Source organism: Gobio gobio (assembly GCF_949357685.1).
Source record: "Gobio gobio genome assembly, chromosome: 20".
In the NCBI taxonomy this organism is placed as follows: domain Eukaryota; kingdom Metazoa; phylum Chordata; class Actinopteri; order Cypriniformes; family Gobionidae; genus Gobio; species Gobio gobio.
In genome coordinates, this window is record NC_137113.1 from 39093268 (window position 1) to 39118024 (window position 24757).

At 37.5% G+C, this 24757-nt stretch overlaps 1 protein-coding gene across 2 annotated transcripts in view; it reads right to left on the reverse strand.

Annotated features, from left to right (window-relative positions):
• The window catches only part of bicc1 (BicC family RNA binding protein 1), a 155832-nt gene that overhangs the window by 75411 nt on the left and 55664 nt on the right, over positions 1–24757 (reverse strand). For both annotated transcript variants that reach the window (XM_079801377.1, XM_079801378.1), the window contains one exon: positions 10637–10706. In XM_079801377.1, the coding sequence (XP_079657503.1) occupies positions 10637–10706 (70 nt within the window). The remainder of the gene's footprint in view (positions 1–10636; positions 10707–24757) is intronic.

The window sequence follows — 24757 nt, forward strand, 5'->3', positions numbered from 1 at the left end:
ACAAAGACGTGTTCATGTGTAACAGTATGTACTGGATCCGTGCATTTCTTAAAGGGAGAGAAGCCTTTTCCAGCTGTGTTTTTAATGTTAACCAAACAACAAATAACTGAATAGCCCTTGTAACTTCAATAATGATTCATCTTTATTTAATTTATACAGTGGAGATTATAATATGCAACGTTGTTTTATATTTGATTACTTTATTCAATTTCTGTGCCTGAAAACTACTGTTAGATACCTGAAAAACCTGAAAAGCACTGTTTATTTTATATGCATATTTGCTCTATTGTATGTATTTGTGCCGTTGCTTGTAGTTTGATTATTTGTTCTTATTTTATTTTATTTAGTTGAATATAGCTAATAACTAATTTCCCTGATAGCACAAATATCGAACTGTACTGAAACCGTGACCTTAAAACCGTAATAAAAACCGAACCATGAGTAAATTGAAACGTTACACCCCTAGTAGATTGCGTTGGTCATTATGGAAATGATCTGGCTGCGTATGTGTTTTTAAAGTGTGCATTGTCGGTAGATTGCACTCTCACACTAATTTGCCCTGTTTAGTAAATCTGTCCCTTAACTTTGATGTTTTGGCAGAAAAAATTATATGTGAAAATTGCTGGTTCCAGTAATGACACTCAAATGTGAAAAATAGTGCACTGTTAGAGTATAAAGACAAGAAACATATAGGCTCATTGGAAAAATGTACCAATTTTTTTTTGCAAAACTAAAAAAATCCTTAACTATACATAAAATTCACTGCAGTTTCCAGTTGAAATGAACACTATACATTGGCAGTAAAACGCCAACAACTTTTATTCTTTATGCAAATTTTGATTACAGGAACAGATTATTAGTGTTGGGTCCGAGTCCACCTTTGTTAAGACCAAGTCTTAAACAATCCAAAAGGGGCAGAGTTGGACTCAAGTCTGAGATCTTATCGACCGAGTCGAGTCCGCCCGAGTCCAGAAAGTAATTTAATTGAAAAAAGATTAGAAATTGCTATTGTAAATTTTTACCTTCTATTAATATTTTAACCTTTCAACCCATTAAACCAATGGCAGTATAAAATTTAACAAAAATACCACTATTACATCTTGGCATTTAACATTTTTATTTTGTCAACAGAACCTCAACTAGTTTCCACTCAAAAATGGTTTCAAAGAATAGAATGGAGAAAGATATATATGTAGAACTTTTATTATTACAAGTGCATTCAAAACACAAATTAACCTGTTTTATTGTATTTCAATTATTTAATGCCTCTGGTATCACCAAATGTTAATGTTTAGGGGTGGGCGATACTAAAATCTTATTTCACGATAATGATATGTTTTCTCAAGTAGGATTATTCAAGTAAGAATTCCCACTATAGAAATTGAATAAAACAATTAAATGTCAAATAAAAACAAACTTCACTGTATTACATATACAGTGATTCTTATTAATACATTTTTTATTTACATTACGGCAGCAGGTTCATTGGACTGCTATATTGACGATTAACTGTTTACATTTACTTAAAGCTACACTGTGTAACTTTTTTAGTTTATTCTTAGCTAAAAACACTTAGTTCTTTCAAAAATATATGTGCTCATTAATGTATATTTACTTCTTTAAAGTAATAAAGTATTCTCGTAAGTTTATAATATGCCATTGAAAATACATAAGGGCGAGGGGTTCGAATGCGGGTCGCCATGTTGCCCCTCCATCTTGAAAGTACATTAGCCAAAGAGGGACATACCCGTAAATTCAAGCTTCGCCTTTCGCGTTTTAACACTCGATGGCACCGTGTCGAATGTGGACGAGGTCGAACTGGAAGCCATGTTAATCTTGGACTACATCGGCCACCGTAGGAGTTCAAACGAAATCGGAATTGAGAGGAACAGAAACAAAAATTCTCTGGATGATCATATACCTTTTCACCACTAGATGGGGGAAAATATCACACAGTGTAGCTTTAAGACATAACCAACTGTGTGTTTACATGAATACTTCGTCAGACTTGCATTTTGACATGATGTATGTGAATTTATTTGACAGTCCAAGCGTAAACCATTAGATAATTCGTTACTGATGATGCATGATGAGGCGGCCTCATTTCAGTCTGCCGCTTTAAGTGTATGCACACAAAATATCGCCCAGCCCTATGTTATTTGGATTTAAGTTGGTATTAAAAGTTATAATAAGCAACTTACATTTCTCTAGGTTTTCTTTGAACATGTCAGTAGAAGTCGTGCCAGACACATCAGTAAGAGTTGATATTGCAAAATTTGCAATCCGCAGAGTGCTTCTTTTTACCGGATTTCTTGCAAATAAATTCTTTATGACTTTCATAAGCAAAACAAATTATTGCTGACTTTGTAGACATTGTCCTAGCCACACATTGCGATCCAGTGTGTGATGTGTGTTTTGTCTGCAAGCATAAGATGATGCTACTGCTGCCTGCCGGTGTGGTGCAGTAAAATGACAGACGGGGAGACGTTCATTAATTTCTTATCTTAGTTTTATGCTGACACATGACGTGGACTCGACTGCACTCTGAATATTTTCCGAGTACAAAATGTCTATGTCCATGTAAAGTCCGAGTACAAATTCACCCGAGTGCGTGACAAGTCCGAGTTCATTCAAAATTGCACTTGAGTCCGAGTCCAAGTTTGAGTACCCCAACTCTACAGATTATCAATTAAAGGTGAACTATGTAGGATTTTTGCAGTAAAATATCCAGAAACCACTAGGCCAGTGTTATATATTTTGTTCAGTTGAGTACTTACAATATCCCAAATGTTTTCAACTATTTGTAAATCGTGAGAAATTGCTATTTTAACCAAGGAACCGGGACGTGTGAGCTATGCGTTTGAGGGAGTCGCCTGTCGATTGCGTCATATCTGCGTCACCCTCGGTTTCCGGTTTTATTCAGTGAAACACTTTACTCTCACTGCAGTGTGAACAAGTGTCATAGCAGCCGCCGAGCGAACGTCATAACTTCCTTTTCAACACACTCAGATATATCTAATACAATAAACAGAGTTGCGTTACCTCATACTCATGATTGGAAAAGAGGAAGTGGTGCCGGCAACCGTGTCATAATAAAAGTCCCGCCGGCGATTATGCCATAATAACAGTCCCGCTCTTCAATCGCTCCTGCTGCCTTGCTCAGCTCCACAACACTCGGTCCTGCTCTGCTTCATACTACAGTCATGTTAATAATTGCATCCATGAACATGATTTCTGCCCGAGTCCTATCCTGACTGTTCTCCACCGGCTGTGAGGTGAAGACCACATGTCCCAAGATTCTGCGCTCAAATGTGGCGTCATCAAACTACGCCTTTGTTTTGAACAGGCGACCTCTAGTGGACGGAAAAGTTACATAGTGTAGCTTTAACAAAGATTCATTTTCAAATATCTTGCAAAGTTTGAGCACTCAGGTACCCGTGAAACACGACACATTAAAAGAGACTGAAGACTTGTAGAATCAAGCTAAAATGACATGGTTTATTCAGGAAATGTGTTTTTACATCACATTTGCTTTTGTTAACACTATCAGTTAGGTTTAGGGTTGGGTTTAGTGAAGGTAGTATGTTATTTTAAAGCGTGATAGAGTATTAAACTTTTAGGGCCACTCATTAGAACTTTTATTTCTGAACTGCCGTGATACATGCAACAACCAGGGTAATACAATTTTGCCAGATTCACGTTCATCTGTTTCGAATAAAACTGAACATGCATTTAGTACCACTCACACTTCACTTCGAAACGTGCAAGAAGCAATGTAAAATCATTTTGCAGTCACCAGACCACATTTTTTCCATTGAACCTGGGTTGAAGACAACAGACAGATATAGATTTATGCAGCAATGCTCACACAAAATTCTATATTTCTCAAACAGCATCAAAACGCATGGGAAACGCAAACACTTCAGTCAATGAAAATGCAATAACATGTAACCACTCCTCAAACAAAATGATCATGGGTCATTCTTCATACTTGAGCTTCAATCATAATTGAATTCCTTCGTACAATTATTTTAAATTATTTTAGTTTTGTTAAACGTCACATTTGGGTATGATTTATAAATAAAATGTACAAAGGTTTTCCCTCCATCACTTACTGATAAAAGAGAGCAAGAGGGCAAAGATGCACAGTACATTTGCAATTGCAATTGATATATTATTCGCCGGTAACTGACAAAAACCAATTCATTATTAATATGCATGCTGACAGTGCACTTACAGCTGCAACCAATAATTTGTTATGCTATACAGTGTTCATTGTACTGTACATGTAAGATCAAAACAGTCTCATATGTCAAGCAGCATGCTCTTCGAGGATTATTTGGGGTTGATCAGACCCCAGGTCCCAGTAGCAATTGCCCATGGATCAGCTTTTTTGATCCAAAGCCACCTTGTGGCTTTTTCTGCAGATTCATATGGATTTGATGGCTGCTCTCTTTGCAGTCCCTGTGATCCCAAGCCAGTTTTTATTTTCGCCCTGCAAAGCCACTACAGCCCACCTCTATGGACACAGTATGTCTTCCAGCCTTTGCCCTGGCAAGTCTCCACCAGATCTTGGTACTTAGCATGTTTACACTCAGTTGCCTTTTCCATCCGCTCTTCCCAGGGCACTGTAAGTTCCAACACGATCAGCTGTTTTGTGGCCTCAGAGCTAATGATCTTGTCTGGCTGGAGTGATGTTATTGTGCGATGGGAACTTCTGTTTGCCCAGGTCAACTTCCAACAGCCAGTCAGAGGCTGTGTAGAGCAGGCCCGACATTTATTCATTCAGGCCCGTTTTAGCATGTACCTGGAGTTTCTCTCCAGCTTTCACAAAACGGATGGGATTTACACTGACATGGTGGTTTTTGATTGTATTTATTGCCTTAGCTATACTATCAGATAGGGCTGGGCGGTATGGCCCCAACAAAAATTATCACAATATAATTTTCCATATCAGTCGATATCGATAATTATCAAGATAAATGTCAAATCTTTATTTCTTTAAAGTTTAAAGGGCAATATTTTTGCTCCTGAGTGAAAGATGTAGAAAACAGACAGTTAACTGTGGTTTTAAACTATCCTTTATTGTCAAAACATGACAAACACTTCCCAAACAGGTGAACAATTTATCAAAACTGAGTTTGATTTATTTATTACTAATTAAATCAATATTTATGGAGTAGAATATTAGAATATAAATAGAATATATAAAATAAATATCAATAGTAAAATCTAGAACTGTAATGATATAACATTTGGCTCTGCTGACTGCAAAAGCAAAGTGCTTTAAAGAAATTGTTTGTCAATAAACAAAAAAATCTTTCTGGTCAGCATGCCAAACCTTCAAATAAATGACATTGACAATATAAATAAAATAAATAAAAGAAAAAGCATTTTTTTACTCTACACTCATTATAAATCAATAGTATTGTGTAAGTATCAATAATTGTGTAAGTAGTAAAACAAAAAACACGAAAACGGGCAAAAAATGCATTTTACGTTTAGAAACATTTTAAGTTCCCCCTCACTTGCCTTGCAGTGGATTGGTCCACTGCAAACCGACACACACAGACACAGACACAGACACACACACACACACACACACACACACACACACACACTCCCTGCGGTGGCTGGGAGAGAGCACAAAGATCAGGAGTTGATGAACTCCAGTAAGGGCTGTCAAGTCTATTTTATTAATTTTAAACATTGGATGAAACTATTTTATTTCTCTTTTAATAGAGGTGATGCTGAATTATTTATTAAATCACCAAAGACAAAAAATGATGATAGCAATGTATTTTTCCATAAGTCCGATGTTTTAGTGATTATAGTTTGGTAACGTTAGCTTGTTGTAAGTCACCCACCACAGCTAATGAGGCCATAAGCCTATGCATGAACTGATATTAGGCTAATGTAGATTTACAGCTGCGTTGGGTTCAATGCTGTATGGAAGAACTTCGAAGAAGCAAGATAACTGAATAATTATATTACCGTGTGGTAAACCTATGATAAGCAGTGCACGTCGCTCTGTTTTATGTCCGATTGCAAATAGCCAAAATAACTCCAAACCATTGAAGTTGAGTGTCCTTTCTTGTCAATTATATCTGTGTCCTCCGAGCTGGTCGTGAGCGCTGAATTTTCTTCACTATCGATCATTTTTCTCACTCCACTCCTCCAAGCCTGTCAGCCTGTTGGCCGCCGTGACTGTCAACAACACCGCGTGCGGCACCCAGAAGCCCGGTCTGCAAAACGCATGCACAGCATTATAATGCGTAAGCATTATATCGAGCTTTTATCGAAGTGTTGTTTTCGTTTTATCGAGGAAAATTATTTTGCGATAATTATCGTTATCGTTTTATCGCCCAGCCCTACTATCAGCAATACTGAGAAGATGTTCCAGTGAGCCTTTCCTTGGACACAGGAGCAGGAAGGTGTTAAGCTCTTGCCCCAGACATGGAGGTTTGCTGGACTAGGTAGTGTGTCATACACAGCCTGAACAAGGAACTTGACATGAAAGTAGTCTGCCTGCATTGTGTTTGTCCAGGTCATCTTTGGCTGAGATATGCCTTGCCATTTTGTCCTTGCCTTAGCCCCACCAACCTACTCTCTCCACTTCCACATCTGCTTGAACTTCCTGCTGGATCAGGTGGTGAGGATCTTTGCCACATTGCCAACTTGGACCTTTGGGAAATATCCGCCATGCATTTTAAGCCTGTCCTCACCTCTATACAGGCTGATGACACCTTGGGGTCCTTTAAATCTTTGTACTGTAGGGTTTCTTTAATCCGTGCCACCATAAACTCTTCAGTGAGAGCAGTGATTGGGAGCTGCAGGGCATTACTGCATATAGTTCTCCCCTACTCCAGGGAAAACCCAACCACCTACGGAGAAATCCGCTGATCCCCCTCTCTACAGATTCAACTGTTGACAATGGGACTTCATAGACCGACAAAGACCATAAGACTTGTGGAAGAATGCCATGCTGGTACATCCAAGCTTTAAATTTGCCAGGCAAGCCTGACTTATCTACCTTGCAAAGCCAGTCTTCTGAGTCTTTCAGTGTGGAATTATAGAGCTTACCCAAACTCTTAATTGGCTTCTTCATAATAGAGAGAATGGTCATTCCAGATAGTGGAGGCTGAGCGTGCTGCCTTGACCTCCTCAACCTCCTTCAAACTCGGCTCTCTCAGATCAAACTCTGTTGTTGGGGGAGCTGGACTAATGAGAACTTTATAGGGTTCACACTGTTACTCTCTTGCTATATAGAGGCTATATATATATATATATTAGGGATGCCACAATTCCCAATATAATATTGAACTGTTCGGTACGGCATTCACGGTTCAATACGCGCTTGTGAATTTTTCGGTTTTGCATTTAATCAATTATTTTTCTACAAATTCTATCATTTGCCTCCATCCCAATACTGAACAACGCGACATACATTCACATCACTTAGTGGTAGAGTTATACTCACGGAACACTATAGTTATTCACAATCACGAAAGTTCATTATTTGCATGCGTTTTAAAGCCTTGCCGGTTTCATTCGCGTGCGCGGTTTTAACATGCGCTTTTCCGAGCGCGCGCACTAAACGCCTGTCAAATGCGCGATCGGCAACCGGCCGGATTTCTTTGTATTTTTTTTTTTTTAAATGAAATACTATCAGTTCTGTAGCCTATAGGATGATCATTTTTATTTGGTAACACTTTAGAATAATGGTCATTAGTTAACATTAGTTAACTACATTAGTTAACATTAAGTAATAATGAACTGCACTTATAAAGCGTTTATTAATCTTTGTTAATGTTAATTTCAACATTTACTAATGAGAGATAACTGCATTATTAAAATCTTGTTAACGTTAGTTAATACACTGTGAACTAACATGAACAAACCATGAACAGCTGTATTTATATTAACTTACGTTAACAAAGATGGACAAATACAGTAACAAATGTACTGCGCATAGTTAGTTCATGTTAGTTAATACATTAACTAATGTTAACTAATGACCATTATTCTAAAGTGTTACCTTTTATTTTACCATAAAATTACATTGACTTAATTTGATTTAAAAAGCACCTGCTGTAGCATCTTAGTTTTTTTCGTTGCACTAAACATTACCTGATTTAACATTTTGGAACAATTATATACTTTGGTTTTATTGAATTTAACTGGTAAAGACTTTTTTTCTTTACACTGAATTTAAAAACAAATGCTGATTTAAGTAACATTGTTTGGATTGCAGAATATGCAGTTCTTGCCTTTAATTTCACCTTTCAGCCTTTTAATTTCCAATTCAATTTCCCGTTAATTTCAGATTGCGGACTTGTTTTCATTAGCCAAAAGCCAATTTAGCCTGTTAAATACCAAAAAAACCTCTTGTTCATGTATACTTTAATTATTTTATTGTGTAAAAAAAATAAATCGGAAATCGGTATCGGCAAATTTTCTTGAAAAAAATCGGTATCGGAATCGGCCATGTAAAATCATGATCGGTGCATCACTACCCTAAACTACAAACATCTCCACTCCTCAACAATCACATAAAACCAGTGGATCACTTTCATCGTGCAGCAGAAGTGGACTCAAAGTCAAGGCTGTTGGTTCAATCGCATGCTGTGCTATCGAGCTGACCGGAGCATGTTTTGTTCCAGAGCTGTTGCGCAGGATCAACACTTCTTAATTGTTGTAATAAGTTGCAGACAGACTCGCAGGAAACTGCAGGTCCCTGAAGGCCACGCGGGCTAAGCCGGGCATGGTTGGGTCCACATGTCGGAACCGTTCATGTGTTTTCCATCATTAATTAGCTGGGATGTTTGCTGCATGCAGTCACCGCAAATGATTATTAAAAAAATGTTGTCAGCGCAGGCAATGCCCCCGGTCGCTCGCCAACATAAACCACGCACAGGAATGTGAATGCCCTTTGACTTGGGCCGTGACCCTGAAAACACATTGTTGGCACACATGAACTTGATCTGATGTTTGTTTAGAATGGCCAAGCCTGTTGTTGTCATTGTTTGCATTCCGTCCTCTCGATTGCAGCATTATTACACGAACATGACTGTTGCCATAAGCTATTAAAACTTTACAGAGAAATTAAACACTCGTATAATTGTGCAACAAATGTTTGATTGACATTATGGCTTAGAAAATATGTAAGTATCAAACGTTGATGCTCAGCAAAGTTACCCAGCAAGAAAGCATATGTTGCTCTGACCCCTATGAAAGAGTGCAGCATTTGGAAAGCATTGAATTCTACCCTTACAAAAAAGTGTTGTGGTAGAACTACGGTACACAGATGGTTCAGATGGTAATATCATGGTACTGCAAATGCACTTCCTGCGAAAGAAGGGCGCATTTGAAGGTCGCATTCGGAGTGTCCTACTTACTTTTCTGAAATGTGACAGCCTTGATGACGCATGCAGCCTTCGAATGCGACCTCTGGAGGACACAGTCTTTCGAAATGAGACACAGCTAATGTACACAATTCAAGCTGCTTCTTCTTCGTCTCTTGCCTTGATACTGTGGGTTACACCATCAACATGCCTGTAGACACTGCCTTCTAGCGGTCTGCATGTGTAATTGCACACTGACACGTACAACAACGCAGAAGTATAAATGAAAACCGACGTGTAACTTGCGGCATAGAGGATACGGCATAGGTCCGACGCAGAAGTATAAACTATAAAAAAAATGCTAAATATTTTAACATCTGACAGGGAGTATTTTAACAACTTATTTCAGACGCAAAAACACTACAAACAAGACTGATGAAAAATGCGTTGTGGTTGCTGTGTTGTTCTGGGTGGTTGCTTACTTTTCCACGGTAAACAAGTCAAAACGTATAAGTCTGATCACTTAGAAAAGCAATAGAGCACCTCTTCTCAAAAAGCCACATGATTTAATCATTCGTTTCCACATTCATTTTTCTTTAGCAAAATCATTCATTACTTTGTAGCAGCGGTTTGGGACGAGTTACGTGCCAAAGTTTAATAGGTACAAAGGAAGAACTGACTGGACTCATACACAGTACTAGTGATTGCATTTCTGAAATGAAGCGGCCCGGTGCAAACGCCTCGTCAAAATCCACTGACACACTGTAAATATGAGAATATCCCAACAAACATATTGTCAAAACAGCATTGATAAAATGAAGCGCAAGTTGTCCCCTTTTCACGATAACAAACAAAAGACGCCCAAACTAAGGAGAGCCAATGCTGAGACACTACTAAAAGGATCTATCTGACCCTGAGGCCAAGATACTGCCAGGAATGATTATGTGAAGATATTTAACATGTTGTTTTGTAACCACATCGTTTATGTAGCACTTTGATGAAACAAAAATTCCAGTGAAACGAGAGCAAGACTGTTGAATGTTAAACATGTACATGCAACCAAATAATCTATTCATAATCAGACTGATTGCTCAATCAAATCGACAAGCCTTCATGTAATCACCTCAATCTTGATCTGAATCAAATGGGGTGGGGTACATTTTAAAGTCTGCATAAAATGGAAGTTGCGATAATCTTTTTTTCCCTATTGTGACGTAGTATAGTGTATAGTGTATACAAACACACAAAATCTTCAGCAGAGTGTGTGTCGAATGAGGGACACCAGGTCTTACCTTTCTTTGACTTGGCACCGATCTTAAGCTTAGAAGGCCATGCAATCTGCGTGTCTGTCTCCTCCATGACCTGTGCGGAAGAAAAGGATATACACTTAAGGACCATATTCTAAAAATAAAATCTTTTTAAATCTACTTATAAGTTTAGTGAAGTTTTTATGCACCAAAAATAGTAATATTTTGGTTTTTTCAACATTCTCTACTCTCTCTCTCTTATAATCTCTAATAATAATTGTATTTGTGAGGTTACTGATGATGTTTTTTTAAATGTTTGTTTTATTTATTTCTGTTAATGATTCAGTAGATTATTTATTGTAAATTAAAGAAGAATTTAAAAGTCTCTCTCTCTCTCTCGCTCTGTCAGTTTTGCTACTGTACCTTTTAAGAGTTAATATAAATAACTATTAAGTCACACTGAGTAGTTGTTGCTATGCAAATGTGGATTATTATATTAATATGCTTACTGTCGTCTTTGCACAACTAGGGATGTCAAATGTCTATATATATATATATATACAGTACATATGTGTGTGTGTGTGTGTGTCTCTTATGCTCTCCAAGGCTAAAAAAACAGAAATATTATAAAAAAGCAGTATTATTATACATTATTATTACAATTTAAAACAAATGGGTTCTATTTTAATATATTTTAATAATTTATTACTGTGATGGCAAAGCTGAATTTTCAGCATCATTCCTCCAGTCTTCAGTGTCACATGATCCTGCAAAATCATTCTAGTATGCTGATTTAGAGCTCAAACATTTCTAATTACTGTCAATGTTGAAAACTGTTTTTGCTGCTTAATGTTTTTTTGGAAACTGCGATACAATATCATTCAATGCTGTTCAATTGAACTCTTTTCAACTTTTTCTGATTTCTGAAGGATCATGTGACATTGAAGACTGGAGTAAGGATGCTGAAAATCTACTATATTTTTTTATCAAACAAATGCAGTTTTGTGAGCATAAGAGACTTCTTTCAAAAACATAAAAAAAAAACATAATTATTCCAAACATTTGAGTGGTAGTGTTTATCCATGATTCATACTTCTATGACACTTGCATATATATACATCTTAAATACTATCATCCAACTATTATGATAAAACTGCTGCATGTATAGCACATTGTTTGTCTTCACTTCCTCACCATGGTAACATAACGGTCAGCATCAGAAATTGGGCCTGCCGTGATAATCCACATTCCAATAAGCTGATGTTGGTCATCTGAATAAAATGTCTAGAGCGTGTCTGCTGAATATGCTATTAATGATAAACCACCAATTACTTACAACCTCAAAGAAGAGCCAAGAAAAGGAAATATTTTCACAGTATCTGACCTTTCTTTGAGATTTAGATGACAAGAAAAAGAAAACAACACGCATATACAGGTAATTCATATTCAAAATATTTATCCTTCAACCTTAACAACGCATAATGATGCTTTGGGAATTTTATTAGGACAAATTGAGCTGTAACTCTTTATTTCATTTGGTTTACTATTGAAATACCAGTGCATGTACGACGGTAAAGGAAAAGTGTTTGAAAATGTAGGTTTAGGTTTTAGGCTTTGGTTCTGTGTATCAAATGTGTTTGTGACGCATGCAGCTGTTGTTGAACGTATCAATATGTCCTGTGTGAACAATCACAAAAGACACTATATGGGTCATTCCTGTTATCCAGTAACATTTAGGCTTCACCATTTTTGAAAAAAAGGTTGTTTTTCATATTTTTAGCATTCTACCAAAATGTTTAACTATTAGGAATACATATTGGTCAAACTCAGGGACTAAAAAAATTATAATTATGGGTAGTTTCATTGTTCAGACACTGGCCGTGAAGGTGTCCCACCCTGTGACATACTGTATATGCTGTTAATGCTCCTCACCTCCCAAAAGAAGACATAAGTACGCAAAACATTTAACGTTGCTGTCAAATTATTATTTAAAAATGACTCGTCTAACAGGGTGGAACGGAGCATAACAGACTGGAACCGAGTATAACAGGGTGGAACACCATAACAGTGGATGAGTTTTCCGTCATTGTCCTGCATGGTTTGCTATCAGTAATGTATGGAACTGCACCTATATAATATTGTTTTTATTAAATACAATTTATTCTATTAGAATTTCCACATTGTTAGGTTTATAGACCTAACAGGGTGGAATCTAACAGGGTGGAACATTTTAAGCCGTAGCTCTTTGAGTGATCAACATTTAGCTAGCTAACCTTTATTCTACAGATACTTTAAGAGTGGGACAAGCAGGATAACAGAAAGCAAGAGTTAAAGCTTATTTCAGTTTGTAGTTGATTTCCAGCAGGAAAAATAAATGATGTCATTTCCTGAAAATGGTCTCAATGGAATTGTGGTCGAGAAATACATACAAACAGGGTGGAAGATGACTTCAGGGACACGGTAATTGGGGAAAATCGTAAAAAAAAAAAAAACTATAGTTTCACATGATTCATTTGTGTGATTAGATGCAGTTTAGCCTAATCTATAACATAATCTAAAACAAATTGAGATTTTTATAATTTCATGGTTTTTAGTTCTTGTGGAAGTTGATTACTTTGCACGGAGGACATGATAAAATTTAATGCATATATCAATAAAAAGGTGTGCAAAATACAAAATAGTATTTTTAATGTCTATTATATCGGTTTACGTGATACAAAACACCTAAATACATAATTTAAGCCATTTCTTATAAATATGTGACTCATTTTATAGAAAATATTAGCAAGTAAATCATAGAGACAAAAAAGTTACCCATATAGTTACACCAATCAGGCATAACATTATGACGTGAATAACATTAATTATCTCTTCATCACGGTACCTGTTAGTGAGTAGCGTTTTTGTCCTTAAAGTGGATGTGTTAGAAGCAGGAAAAATGGCAAGCGTCCCACGACTTCAGAAGTGGGAAGTAGGAAATATCCAATAGCATGTGAATGCAGCATTAGACTGACTCATGAAACATGGAGTCATATGGATTACTTTTAGGCTGTCCTTTTGTGCTTTTGGAGCTTTGAAAACTGTACCTAATATAATGAGATGAAACCACCCCTGTTATGATCCATATCGCTCTGTCACATATGGTGTGCAGTAAGAGTAAACTAATACCACCTAATTAAAATATCTCAAAGTATCTAGAGCAAAAAGTCTCAGGAAAATCTCAGGAAACCGAAGATCTATAAATGGAAAACAGAAAACGTATCCCTCAGAATATTTTCAGCATTACAAATGGAGCATGTAAAAGCCCACAGCCATCGGGAGAGAGTTACGACCTGAACAGGACGCGAGGACCAGTAAAGTGCTTGTGAAAGTCATAGTGTACATCTGACATCAGCGGTGGTCAGTACAGTTCTGTTGGGGTCACTGATTCAGTTGCTGTCTGGATAATTACAGAGGTCTTGAGATTTTACAGACGACTCTGAGGTGTCTTCCTCAAGTGAAAAGCAAACAAGCTGACGTCACTTCTGGGCAGTAGGCATTTCCCAGGGCTCTTACTAGCAGATGTCGCCTCTGGCTGTGATCCAAAAACTTAGTGAACTGCCTCCATAGGCAGCATTTTAAGTCCTCACAAGCCCTCAGGATGCGGAGGCTGGAAGAATGTTGGTAACCAGACAGTTGACGGTAGCCATTGACTACCATAGTAGGAAAAAAATACTATGGAAGACAATGGCTACCGTCAACTGTCTGGTTACTAACATTCTTTAAAATATCTTCTTTTGTGTTCATGCAGGTTTGGAACAACATTAGGGTGAGTATAATGATGAGAACATTTTCATGAACTATCCCCTTAAGAAAGCATTTCATCAAGCCTTGGAACAGTGTGTTTCAAATGGTGTGTCTTTATGTCTCATACTCATCTTTTACGGTCTTTTATAAATTGCGACTGTGGAGAATTCTGTTTGCTCTATGTTATGGACTCACTGAGAGAACTCTGGCTGCCATCCTACTATCTAACAATGACCCGCGTAAATGCTTCTGTGAAAGCTGTTTTTGGCAAAGCTGTGCCCGCTTGAAAGACATTTTCAAACAGACCACACACAGCTCCTGAAAACTTACACAGCCAAAACAATTTACATGTTACAGGACACCTCTGTAACAAGTCTAATGTTCTTACAAATTAAATGGGCAGTTGATTTAACAAGCTCTGAATTAATAGTCAACTCTGGTTGCCCACAGAGACGCTCTCAAGGAAATTGCATTTTTAGAACCAGATTGAATTTCATATTTATTCTATGAATTTATACATTTAGATGTGAATATACAGGCGATGACAAAAGTGCAAAGAGCCTAAAGATTTCTTTTGATCTGCTAAAATATGAATAAACAATTAGCAGGAACCTCCAATCTGAAGACATCTGTGAACACTCAACAAAATTTAATACATGATATGCCAAGAAACTAATCCTATTTAAGTTTCAGATATATTCTATGAACTTATACATTTAGATGTGAATATAAAGGCAATGTTAAAAGTGCAAAGATGTCTTTTGTTCTGCTAAAATATAGCTAAAATATGAATACATTCAGAACCTAAAACAACACATTTTACCAAAATTAAAGATTTCAGCAGACATCCATAGCATATTTGGTAGAAAAACACTCAACAATAAGTAGTTCCAGAAATCGATTAAAAATTCTCGAATTAAATATATGATATGCCAAGTAACTGATCCTATTAAAAGGGATAGTTCACTCAAAAATGAAAATTATCCCATATTTTGCTCACCGTCAAGCGTCTAGGTGTATATGACTTTCATCTTTCAGCCAAACACAATTAAGAGTTATATAAAAAAATGTCCTGGCTCTTCAAAGCTTTATAACGGGAGTGAATAGTACCTTATTTTTTGAAGCCCACAAAAAGTGCATCCATCCATCCATTAATAAAGGCCTTCTGAAGCATTTGTAAAAATAAATATCTATATGTATAGCTTTATAATGATAACTATAATCACTGGCTTCCGGTAATGGCCATACGTGAGTTTTGACCTCTAAAATATGAGTTTCAGATTATGAATTTATAAATTAGGATGTGAACATAAAGGTGATGACAAAAGTGCAAAGAGCCTAAAATATCTTCTGATTTGCTAAAAGTGACCCTATTATGCTATTTTAAAGTTTCCTAATTTTGTTTTGGAGGTCTCCTACAACAGGTTTACATGCATCAAAGGTCAAAAAACACTTTAATTTTCTCACAATATACATTGCACATCACCACATATTTCAATGATTCTCAGACGACTCGATGGATGGCAAACGCCTAGTCTGCTCTGATTGGCCAGATGGCCTAGTCCTGTTGTGATTGGTCTCTACCGTGTACAGCGTGTGTTGGAAGCTAACTGGCCATCCCCATCAACTGTACTTTAGCTCCATCCGGAGGCTTCCTAAAGCTCAGCGATTGTACATACTGCGCACAACATGGAAGAACTGGTTATTCAACCCGAAACGAACCTCAATCGCAAGGACGACTTGAGCAGGACGTTTCTCAATGATACGCTACTCAGTTTGAGGTACATTATGAGATGTTATAACTGTAATTCATCACCATCAGCATTAACAAGTGTATGTCCATCAACAAACCGATGCGCATATTTCTAATATATTGTGCTGCAAATGCGAGAACTGTATCAATAACAGCGCATATGTTAGCCCAGCTAACAGACAATCTGCATTAATAGACACAGTTTTAGGTAATAGTGGCCCACAGCTGATTTGCAAAACTATTTTAGTAAGACATGTTATAACGTGAGTTAGCCAGCTAGCCGGAGCCCTGCACAATATAAAACTTCCCATAGAAAATACAGTATATACATGAGTAATTATTCAAACTTAAAGGTTGTGATTCTTTGGAGCAAGCTGGTACTGACCCATCTTTCAAGAGCTAGCATTTTGTGAATCCTTTTGTGAAACTCTGAGATTTGAGAAGCAGTCGTCAGTAAAATGACGTGTTTGAGGGCGGATCAAGTTGTTCGCGGGCGGACAACATACAACATAGGCGGGCATTATGCAAATGTATTTTCTAGTGACGTAGAACCGTAACACAGTAGGATTCGAATCACAGACGAATTCTTTCTTTTGGGATACAATAACTTTCGGGCACTTTCAACTTGACAACTTTGCAGAACGTTTACATTCACAAACAGCTATTTTACACACTGCATGAAAGGGAATATGCAAAAAAACATCATATAGGGGCACTTTAAATATAGCTAAAATATGAATAAACAATGTACCAACCTACAACAAAATATTTTATAAAAACTGGACATTTCAGCAAAGACATATACAGCAAATGTGACAACACTCCCCCCTAAAAATTTGTGCTAACATCTTTAAAAATAAAATTAAATACATTATATGCCAAATAATTATTCAAATTAATTAATATTTGATGAGAAAAGCCCCCACATAAAGTTAATGCAATCCATTATTTTGGCAGATATTTAAAATACTGAACAGAAAAAATTATATATATATATTATATATTGCTATATAATTTCCATATAATTGATCAGCATATCACTGGCCTTCAGTCCACAGAAATCCATTATGCGAAGTGGTCCCCCAAACTCTACTAAATATGTGCATACAACTAAGGTTAAAGGTGCACTATGTAACTTTTCCATCGCCTATTCAAAACAAAGGCGTAGTTTGATGACGGCAAGTTTGAGCGCAGAATCTTGGGACATAACCTCATAAAAAAAAAAAACTTTCTTTTCCTCTTTCTTCCCCTTTTTCCCCTCCCTACTCTAGCCTGTGCTACACTGAGCAATGTACACGGTCTCAGTATTTCGGACACTTGTTGCACTTGTTGCACTTGTTGCGACTCTTCACAACCAATCGTTTCCTGTACTCCCAAGTTGTAAGTCACTTTGGATAAAAGCGTCTGCTAAATGCATAAATGTAATGTAATGACGTGGTCTTCACATCACAGCCGGTGGAAAAGAATCGGAAAAGGGCTCTGGCTAGGGCTGCCACTAACGACTATTTTTATATTGATTAATCTATCGACTAATTTATCGATGAATCGATTAATCTATCGACTAATTTATCACAATCATTTTCAATAATTTTACTTAAAAACATTTCATTTAACTTGCACCGTTGGCCTTCAGTAGTGTACTATAAAAAAAGTATAAATGTAAACAAGTCCTTGACAAAATGTAAAACTAAAAGAGTAAAAATGTACAAATTTGTAAACCAACATAACAAAAAAAAAGAGAATATCAGCAAATACTTTTTATATAGAATAGTGTTGTCACAACACCAAAATTATGACTTTGATATGATACCAGACTAAAATACCTCAATACCGATACTGAATCCATACCATGGCAAAAAACAGTAAAAGTAATTGAATAATATGACAGAACTTACTATTCATTGTTTTATCATTGTTTTAGGGTTAAAAAAAACCTAAAAACTCACTTGGCCGGCATGTTCCTGCCCTGCCCTGCTTCACACAGGATATTAGGTCCGGCCCTTTAAGAGCTACACCAAATTCATTGTAACACCCGATTTCTCATTCAACTCTGTATGCGTTCACTAAAGACATATCCGACTGCGTTTACCTGAATACTCGCCAGGACGTGCATTTTTACATATTTTTAACCATTCAAACTAGGGCTGTCAAAATATTAATCGCGATTAATCGCATCCAAAATAAAAGTTTGTGTTTACATAATATATGTGTGCGTACTCTTATTATTTATATATATATATATTTAAATTATTATTTATATATAAATACACACACATTCATGTATATATTTAAGAAATATTTGCATGTATATACATTTATATAATCTATAATATATATAAATATAAATGTTTTATATATAAAAATAATTTTTTTTTCTTAAATATATACATGCTTGTGTGTGTATTTATATATAAATAATAATTAACAGAGTACACACACATATATTATGTAAACACAAACTTTTATTTTGGATGCGATTAATCGCGATTAATCTTTTGACAGCCCTAATTCAAACCCAATAATCAACGAAACTGACGTCGCAATCTGTCTGAGTGAAAGGCGGCTGCGCGAGCTTCAAGTCAGAGTCCGGCAGCGCGAGCATGTCCCGGCCGCGCCACACTTATGTTGCGTTCTTTTCCCTAAGCTGCGCGTATATTTGACTGTTCTGCTTTGATTGTTTAGTGAACGGTGGAAGCAGAGCTCACACACACGTACTCACTCCTGCTGTCACAAATCGACACACATTAAGAAATGCTGCTCTTATTAGAGTGCTGTCATTTTTTAAGTACCGGTACTAATACAATTTCATATTGTACCCAACTTACCCAGTCGAATGAAATTTTTGACGTTGACTAATTAAGAGCGTCGACGCAGTCGATTGTATCGACCAATCACGACAGGCCTAGCTCTGGCAGAAATCACGTTCATGGGATTATTAACGTTACTGTAGTGAGAAGCAGAGAAGGACTCTGTGTTTTGGGAGATGTGCAAGGCCGCTGGAGCGATTGTTAATAAGATGAACGCAACACACGCCTCACGAGCAGCGGGACTTTTATTGTGCCACGGTCGGCGACGCAATTTCCGCTTTTCCGGTCATGAGTATGAGGTAACGCAGCTCTGTTTATCATATTAGATACATTTAAGTGTTTGTTGAAAATTATGTTATGATGTTCGCTCGGCAGCTGCTATGACGCTTGTTGCACACTGCAGTAAGACTAAAGCGTTTCTGCAAAATAAAACCATAACGCAGATATGACGCAATTGACAGGCAACTCCCTCACACGTCCCGGTTCCTGGGTTAAAATAGCAATTTTCTCAAGATTTAGAAATAGTTGGAAACATTTGGGATATTGTAAGTATTCAACTGAACAAAATAAATAACACTGGCCTAGTGGTTTTTGGATATTTTACTGAAAAAATGTTACATAGTGCACCTTAAAAATTTAAAAATGTGTTGGAAACTGGCCCTCTGAGGAAAAAGCTTGAAAATCATTTGTGTAGACCATGTGCCATACTACATGTTTTAGAGAGAGAAAAAAGACTTAATAAAATTAAGCCATGTGATTATGTTTATGGTGCGAGAACACTCCTGCTGCGCTCCATCGTGAGAATGGACAAAATGATGCAAGACTGTGTTTGCCACCTGTTTCCTGCCCCAGTCCCACTGTGCGGTGCCACAGGTGTTCAGCAAGGAATTGCGGGCCTTAGGACCAGACTCAATTTAGGCCTTAGTTCACATAAACAGCTTTAAGAGTCATTATAAAATACGAGGGGCCTTCTATTGACTCAGCTGAGGCTCCGAAGTGTGTTTGGTCCACTGGGTCGGGGTGACATTGTTCCTGTTTTTTATCAAAGTTTGGGTACGTAGAGAGCACGAACTTACACACGTGAGAGGGACACGTAATACAAATTCAGCTCGGCATCGCAGATGCTCGGTTTGCAGGGTGAGCTAACTTGAAACAAGCCTTTTGCAGAATTGCAAAGAGAGGAAATGCCTCAAACTGCTTCTACTGCGGAGGCCGGAACTGTTTAATATCACCCTATTTTTCTTGATCTCCTCAAAAATTGCTATCTTTGAAGATTCCCTTCCTTAAATAGAAAGGATCGGGGGAGTTGAAAAACAAACCAGGGTGCTCTATTTATGCTCAGAGAAAACATAAGCACATCCACTGTTCGGGAAAAGAAACAGAATGATTTCCTTTAAGCTGTTTTATACATCAGTAAAAACACTTCACATTGGCCCTCTGAGCATCTTAAAAAACAAACTATTGCCACTCCTAGTTAATGAATTATAGGAAGAAAGTGACAAAAACAAGACTAATACTAGAACGTTCCCATCTTATTATAATCAACAAAGCTGTCACTATATGTTTCCCGTTTCTAGTGACTGTTTGGACCTTGCAGTACAGCTTCAGTCTGTTCTGGACTCTCATGAATAGTCTCCTTACAATTAAATGGGAGTCTAATGGCACATCTGTTCTGTGAAATACACTCTATTGCCAAAAGTTTTGGGACGTCTGCCTTTACATGCAGAAGAACTTTAATTACATCCCATTCTTAATCCGCAGGGTTTAATATGGAGTTGGCCCACCTTTGCAGCTATAACAGCTTCAACTCTTCTAGGAAGGCTTTCCACAAGGTTTAGGAGTGTGTTAATGGGAAATTTTGACCATTCTTCTAAAAGCACATTTGTGAGGTCAGGCACTGATGTTGGACAAGAAGGCCTGGCTCGCAGTCTTTGCTCTAATTCATCCCAAAGGTGTTCTATCGGGTTGAGGTCAGTCGAGTTTCTCCACACCAAACTCGCTCATCCATGTTTTTATAGGCCTTGCTTTGTGCACAGGTGCACATTCATGTTGGAACAGGAAGGTGTTACCCACAAAGTTGGAAGCATGAAATTGTCAAAAATGTCTTGGTATGCTGAAGCATTAAGAGTTCCTTTCACTGGAACTAAGGGGCCAAGCCCAACCCCTGAAAAACAACCCCACACCATAATCCCCCCTCCACCAAACTTTACACTTGGCATAATGCAGTCAGGCAAGTACCGTTCTCCTGGCAACCCAAACCCAGACTCGTCCATCGGATTGCCAGACAGAGAAGCGTGATTGGTCACTCCAGAGAATACGTCTCCACTGCTCTAGAGTCCATTGGAGGCATGCTTTACACCACTGCATCTGATGCTTTGCATTGCACTTGGTGATGTAAGGCTTGGATGCAGCTGCTTGGCCGAAGCTCTCTAAATTCTGTTCTCGAGCTAATCTTAAGGCCACACAAAGTTTGGAGGTCTGTAGCTATTGACTCTGCAGAAAGTTGCTGACTTCTGCACACTGTGCGCCTAAGCATGCGCTGACCCCACTCTGTGATTTTACGTGGCCTAGTTGCTGTTGTTTCCAATTGCTTCCACTTTGTTATAATACCATGAACAGATGCTTGCTTTTATACATCTGTGGCAATGGAAGTGATTGGAACACCTGGATTCAATGATTTGGAGGGGTGTCCCAATACTTTTGGCAATATAGTGTATTTATCTTGTTTTCCTCACATACCAAATTTCATATTTCAAGTATGCTATATTCTGTACTGTACCAGCCATGTTCTTAATATGATGCACTGACATAAGAATATTCCTGTATACATGGTTTTTGTAAATATGCCATTTGACACACTTTCTGTTATTCCTGCTGTCATTTCCCAGGTGATTCAAGATGCTGTCTTTATGTATTTGTTTACAGTATGCTAAGTTACTAGTTTTATTACTACTGTTTCCACAATAATTTAACAATAAGGACCCAAACAAGCTGACCGCCGAAAGCCAGTTATTTTAGTCTATAAAGTTTTAAATATGTATATTTTTCTTACACAAACGTGCCACTTCACTTCAGAAGGCCTTTATTAACCCCCGGAGCCGTGTGGAGCAGTTATATGATGGATAGATGCACTTTTATGGACTTCAAAAATGACAACCATTCACTGCCATTATAAAGCTTTGAAGAGCCAGGACATTTTTGATATAACTCTGATTTTATTCGTCTGAAAGAAGAATGTCATGTACACCTAGGATGACTTGAGGGTGAGTAAATCATGGGCTAATTTTTATTTTTGGGTGAACTGTCCCTTAAATGGATAATTTCAGACAGAGGGTCAGAATGAAGATGTCTGGTTCACCATCTTTGTGGGGACTCTCCATAGACATAATGGTTTTTATACTGTACAAACTGTACACTAATCCTAAACCTACCATCACAGAAAACTTTCTCCATTTTTACATAAAAAAATAATAATTCTGTATGATTTATAAGCTTGTTTCCTCATAGGGACCTCAATTTTGGTCCCTACGGTGACACAAGTCATGCATTGAGGTTGCAGGTGCATTCCCCACCAGGATAGAAAAACATGAACACACACACGCACTATCCAGTTATATCTTCCTGGAACCCAGTAATAGACTTTTGTCCACTGTAGTGGACATTATATTTTAGTGAATTTCTCTGACATCATACATGTCACAGTTTTAAGTCTGGATGTCCTGTAAAGAGCACATTCAGGGCTTTGCAGAGCTATCAAATGTTTGGAGGTTTTACCAGGACAACAACTTCTTCTTGGTCTTTAAAATGGCTGACATTAATGTTTAGCACTCTTATGGAAATATTATAATATTTTGTGATTATAATTTAAATCTGATTAATTTTCTAATTGTTTGTTATAAATCAACATCTCAGGAAAATGTTATGGGGTTTCTAATCAAAATGTGACTTTCTGTTACAAAATATTGATTTCAGAAATGTCCACTGTAGTCGACGCCAGGGCTTAAATCATGTTTATCAGGCATTTTGGAGACACAACAAGTGAATAGAGAAAGAAATTACATATCAATATTCCTATGAAATATTAGATATTATTATGAAAATGTTATGAATTATCATTACACTTCTATTTTCATTACATGTTGCACCAAGAACACATGAATATGCAAATGCAGTTTATAGATACATTGTATTTAAAGGTCCCATGGCATGAAATTTTCATTTTATGAGGTATTTCAACATTAATATGAGTTCCCCTAGCCTGAATATTGTCCCCAAGTGGATAGAAATGTTGATCGGTGTAAAACCGAGTTCTGGCTGTCTTTCTCTGCCTTTGAGAAAATGACAGGCCAGACGAGCCAATCCTGAAGTCTCCTGGTTTGACGTCCAAGCAGGAACGGTTACCTCCCTTTCCTCCGCCCAGAGAATCTGGCACGCCCATGCAAACGCTCGAGAGATCATGGGTTGTGAACGAGTGAATGCTGGCAGTTTCTCAGTGTTTGGATGTACAAATGAAAACAGAAGTCTTTTTTCAGTTCCTTCTGATCTGTGATCAGTGATTTCTTATGTGTAGCTAATTATTTATTATTCGTGCACACACTGCGGCTTCTCTCTCTCCCGACAGAACGGTGTTTTCGTGTTTTCTATCTTGTGAGTCAGTGTTTTTGTACGTCCTCGTCGCGTCTATCTGTCTATTAAGCAGAAGGGGGGTAAGCGTGAGGGTATCCGGCTAGGCTTCCCCACAATAAACTGGATTACATTCGATTACTGCTGTTGTGTCTTTGTTTACGCTGTGTAAGTTACTCAATGCGCGTCACTGACGCTTTTCATATGATTGGAACATATCTAGAAATAATGCTTTAATCAAACTTACTAACTCGTTCATCTCGCTGTAATGGTACATTGCATGTGTTACAAAGTTGGTAGAATAATGATGAAGACGGACTCGGCGTGACTGGGACTCGTGTTTATTCAGAACTCTCAGATACAAACACAATAAACTTGCGCTGACAGACAGCACTCTCACAACTCAGTAGTTACCATAAATAACTTTGTTAGCAATCGCTCCGTCTCTGTGATGTCCGGTTCGCGAACGAATCATTCTTTTGAATCGGTTCTTTTTAGTGAACCGAACCAGTTCACCAAATCGGACTGAATCGTTCTAAACGGTTCGCGTCTCGAGTCAGCGCTGATCCATAATTGACTAAAGTTACTAACTTTCTGACATGAGTGACAGCCCCTCCGACTAGAAATAAACTAATAACCTGAAGTATATTCTAGTAACTACAACAGTTCACCCTGAACTGAGACATGCTGAGAGAACTGATGAGAAGTGAACTCAGGTCCATCCGTCTCTCTGGCAGCAGCTCGTGCGTCGTAGACCTCGTTAAACCACGCCCCCTCCGCTCATTTCAAATGCAAAGATGTCAGCCAATCACAACAGTGGACGTTTTTACTGAAGTCTCACAGCAGACACGCCTCTTGAAACAGGGCAGTCAGCCACAGGGTAAACAGCAGTATAGACAAAATGCCTTTTATTTCTAAATTATGACATTTTATGATGTAAAAATCATACTAACAATATAAGTACACCTCAGGAAACACTATAAAATAATAGAAAAATGCCATGCCATGGGACCTTTAATGGGAAAATCCAAGTATGGCCATTTTACCCACAAAGTAAAATGGTCTATCAATGCATTCAATTATATCTTTCATAACATAGTTCAGAATCATCTTTAAAACAAAGTTTGAAACCTGAAAATTGATTGGTGAATTAAAAATAAATCCCATTGTTTTTGCCTATACATGCAATTTCATGTA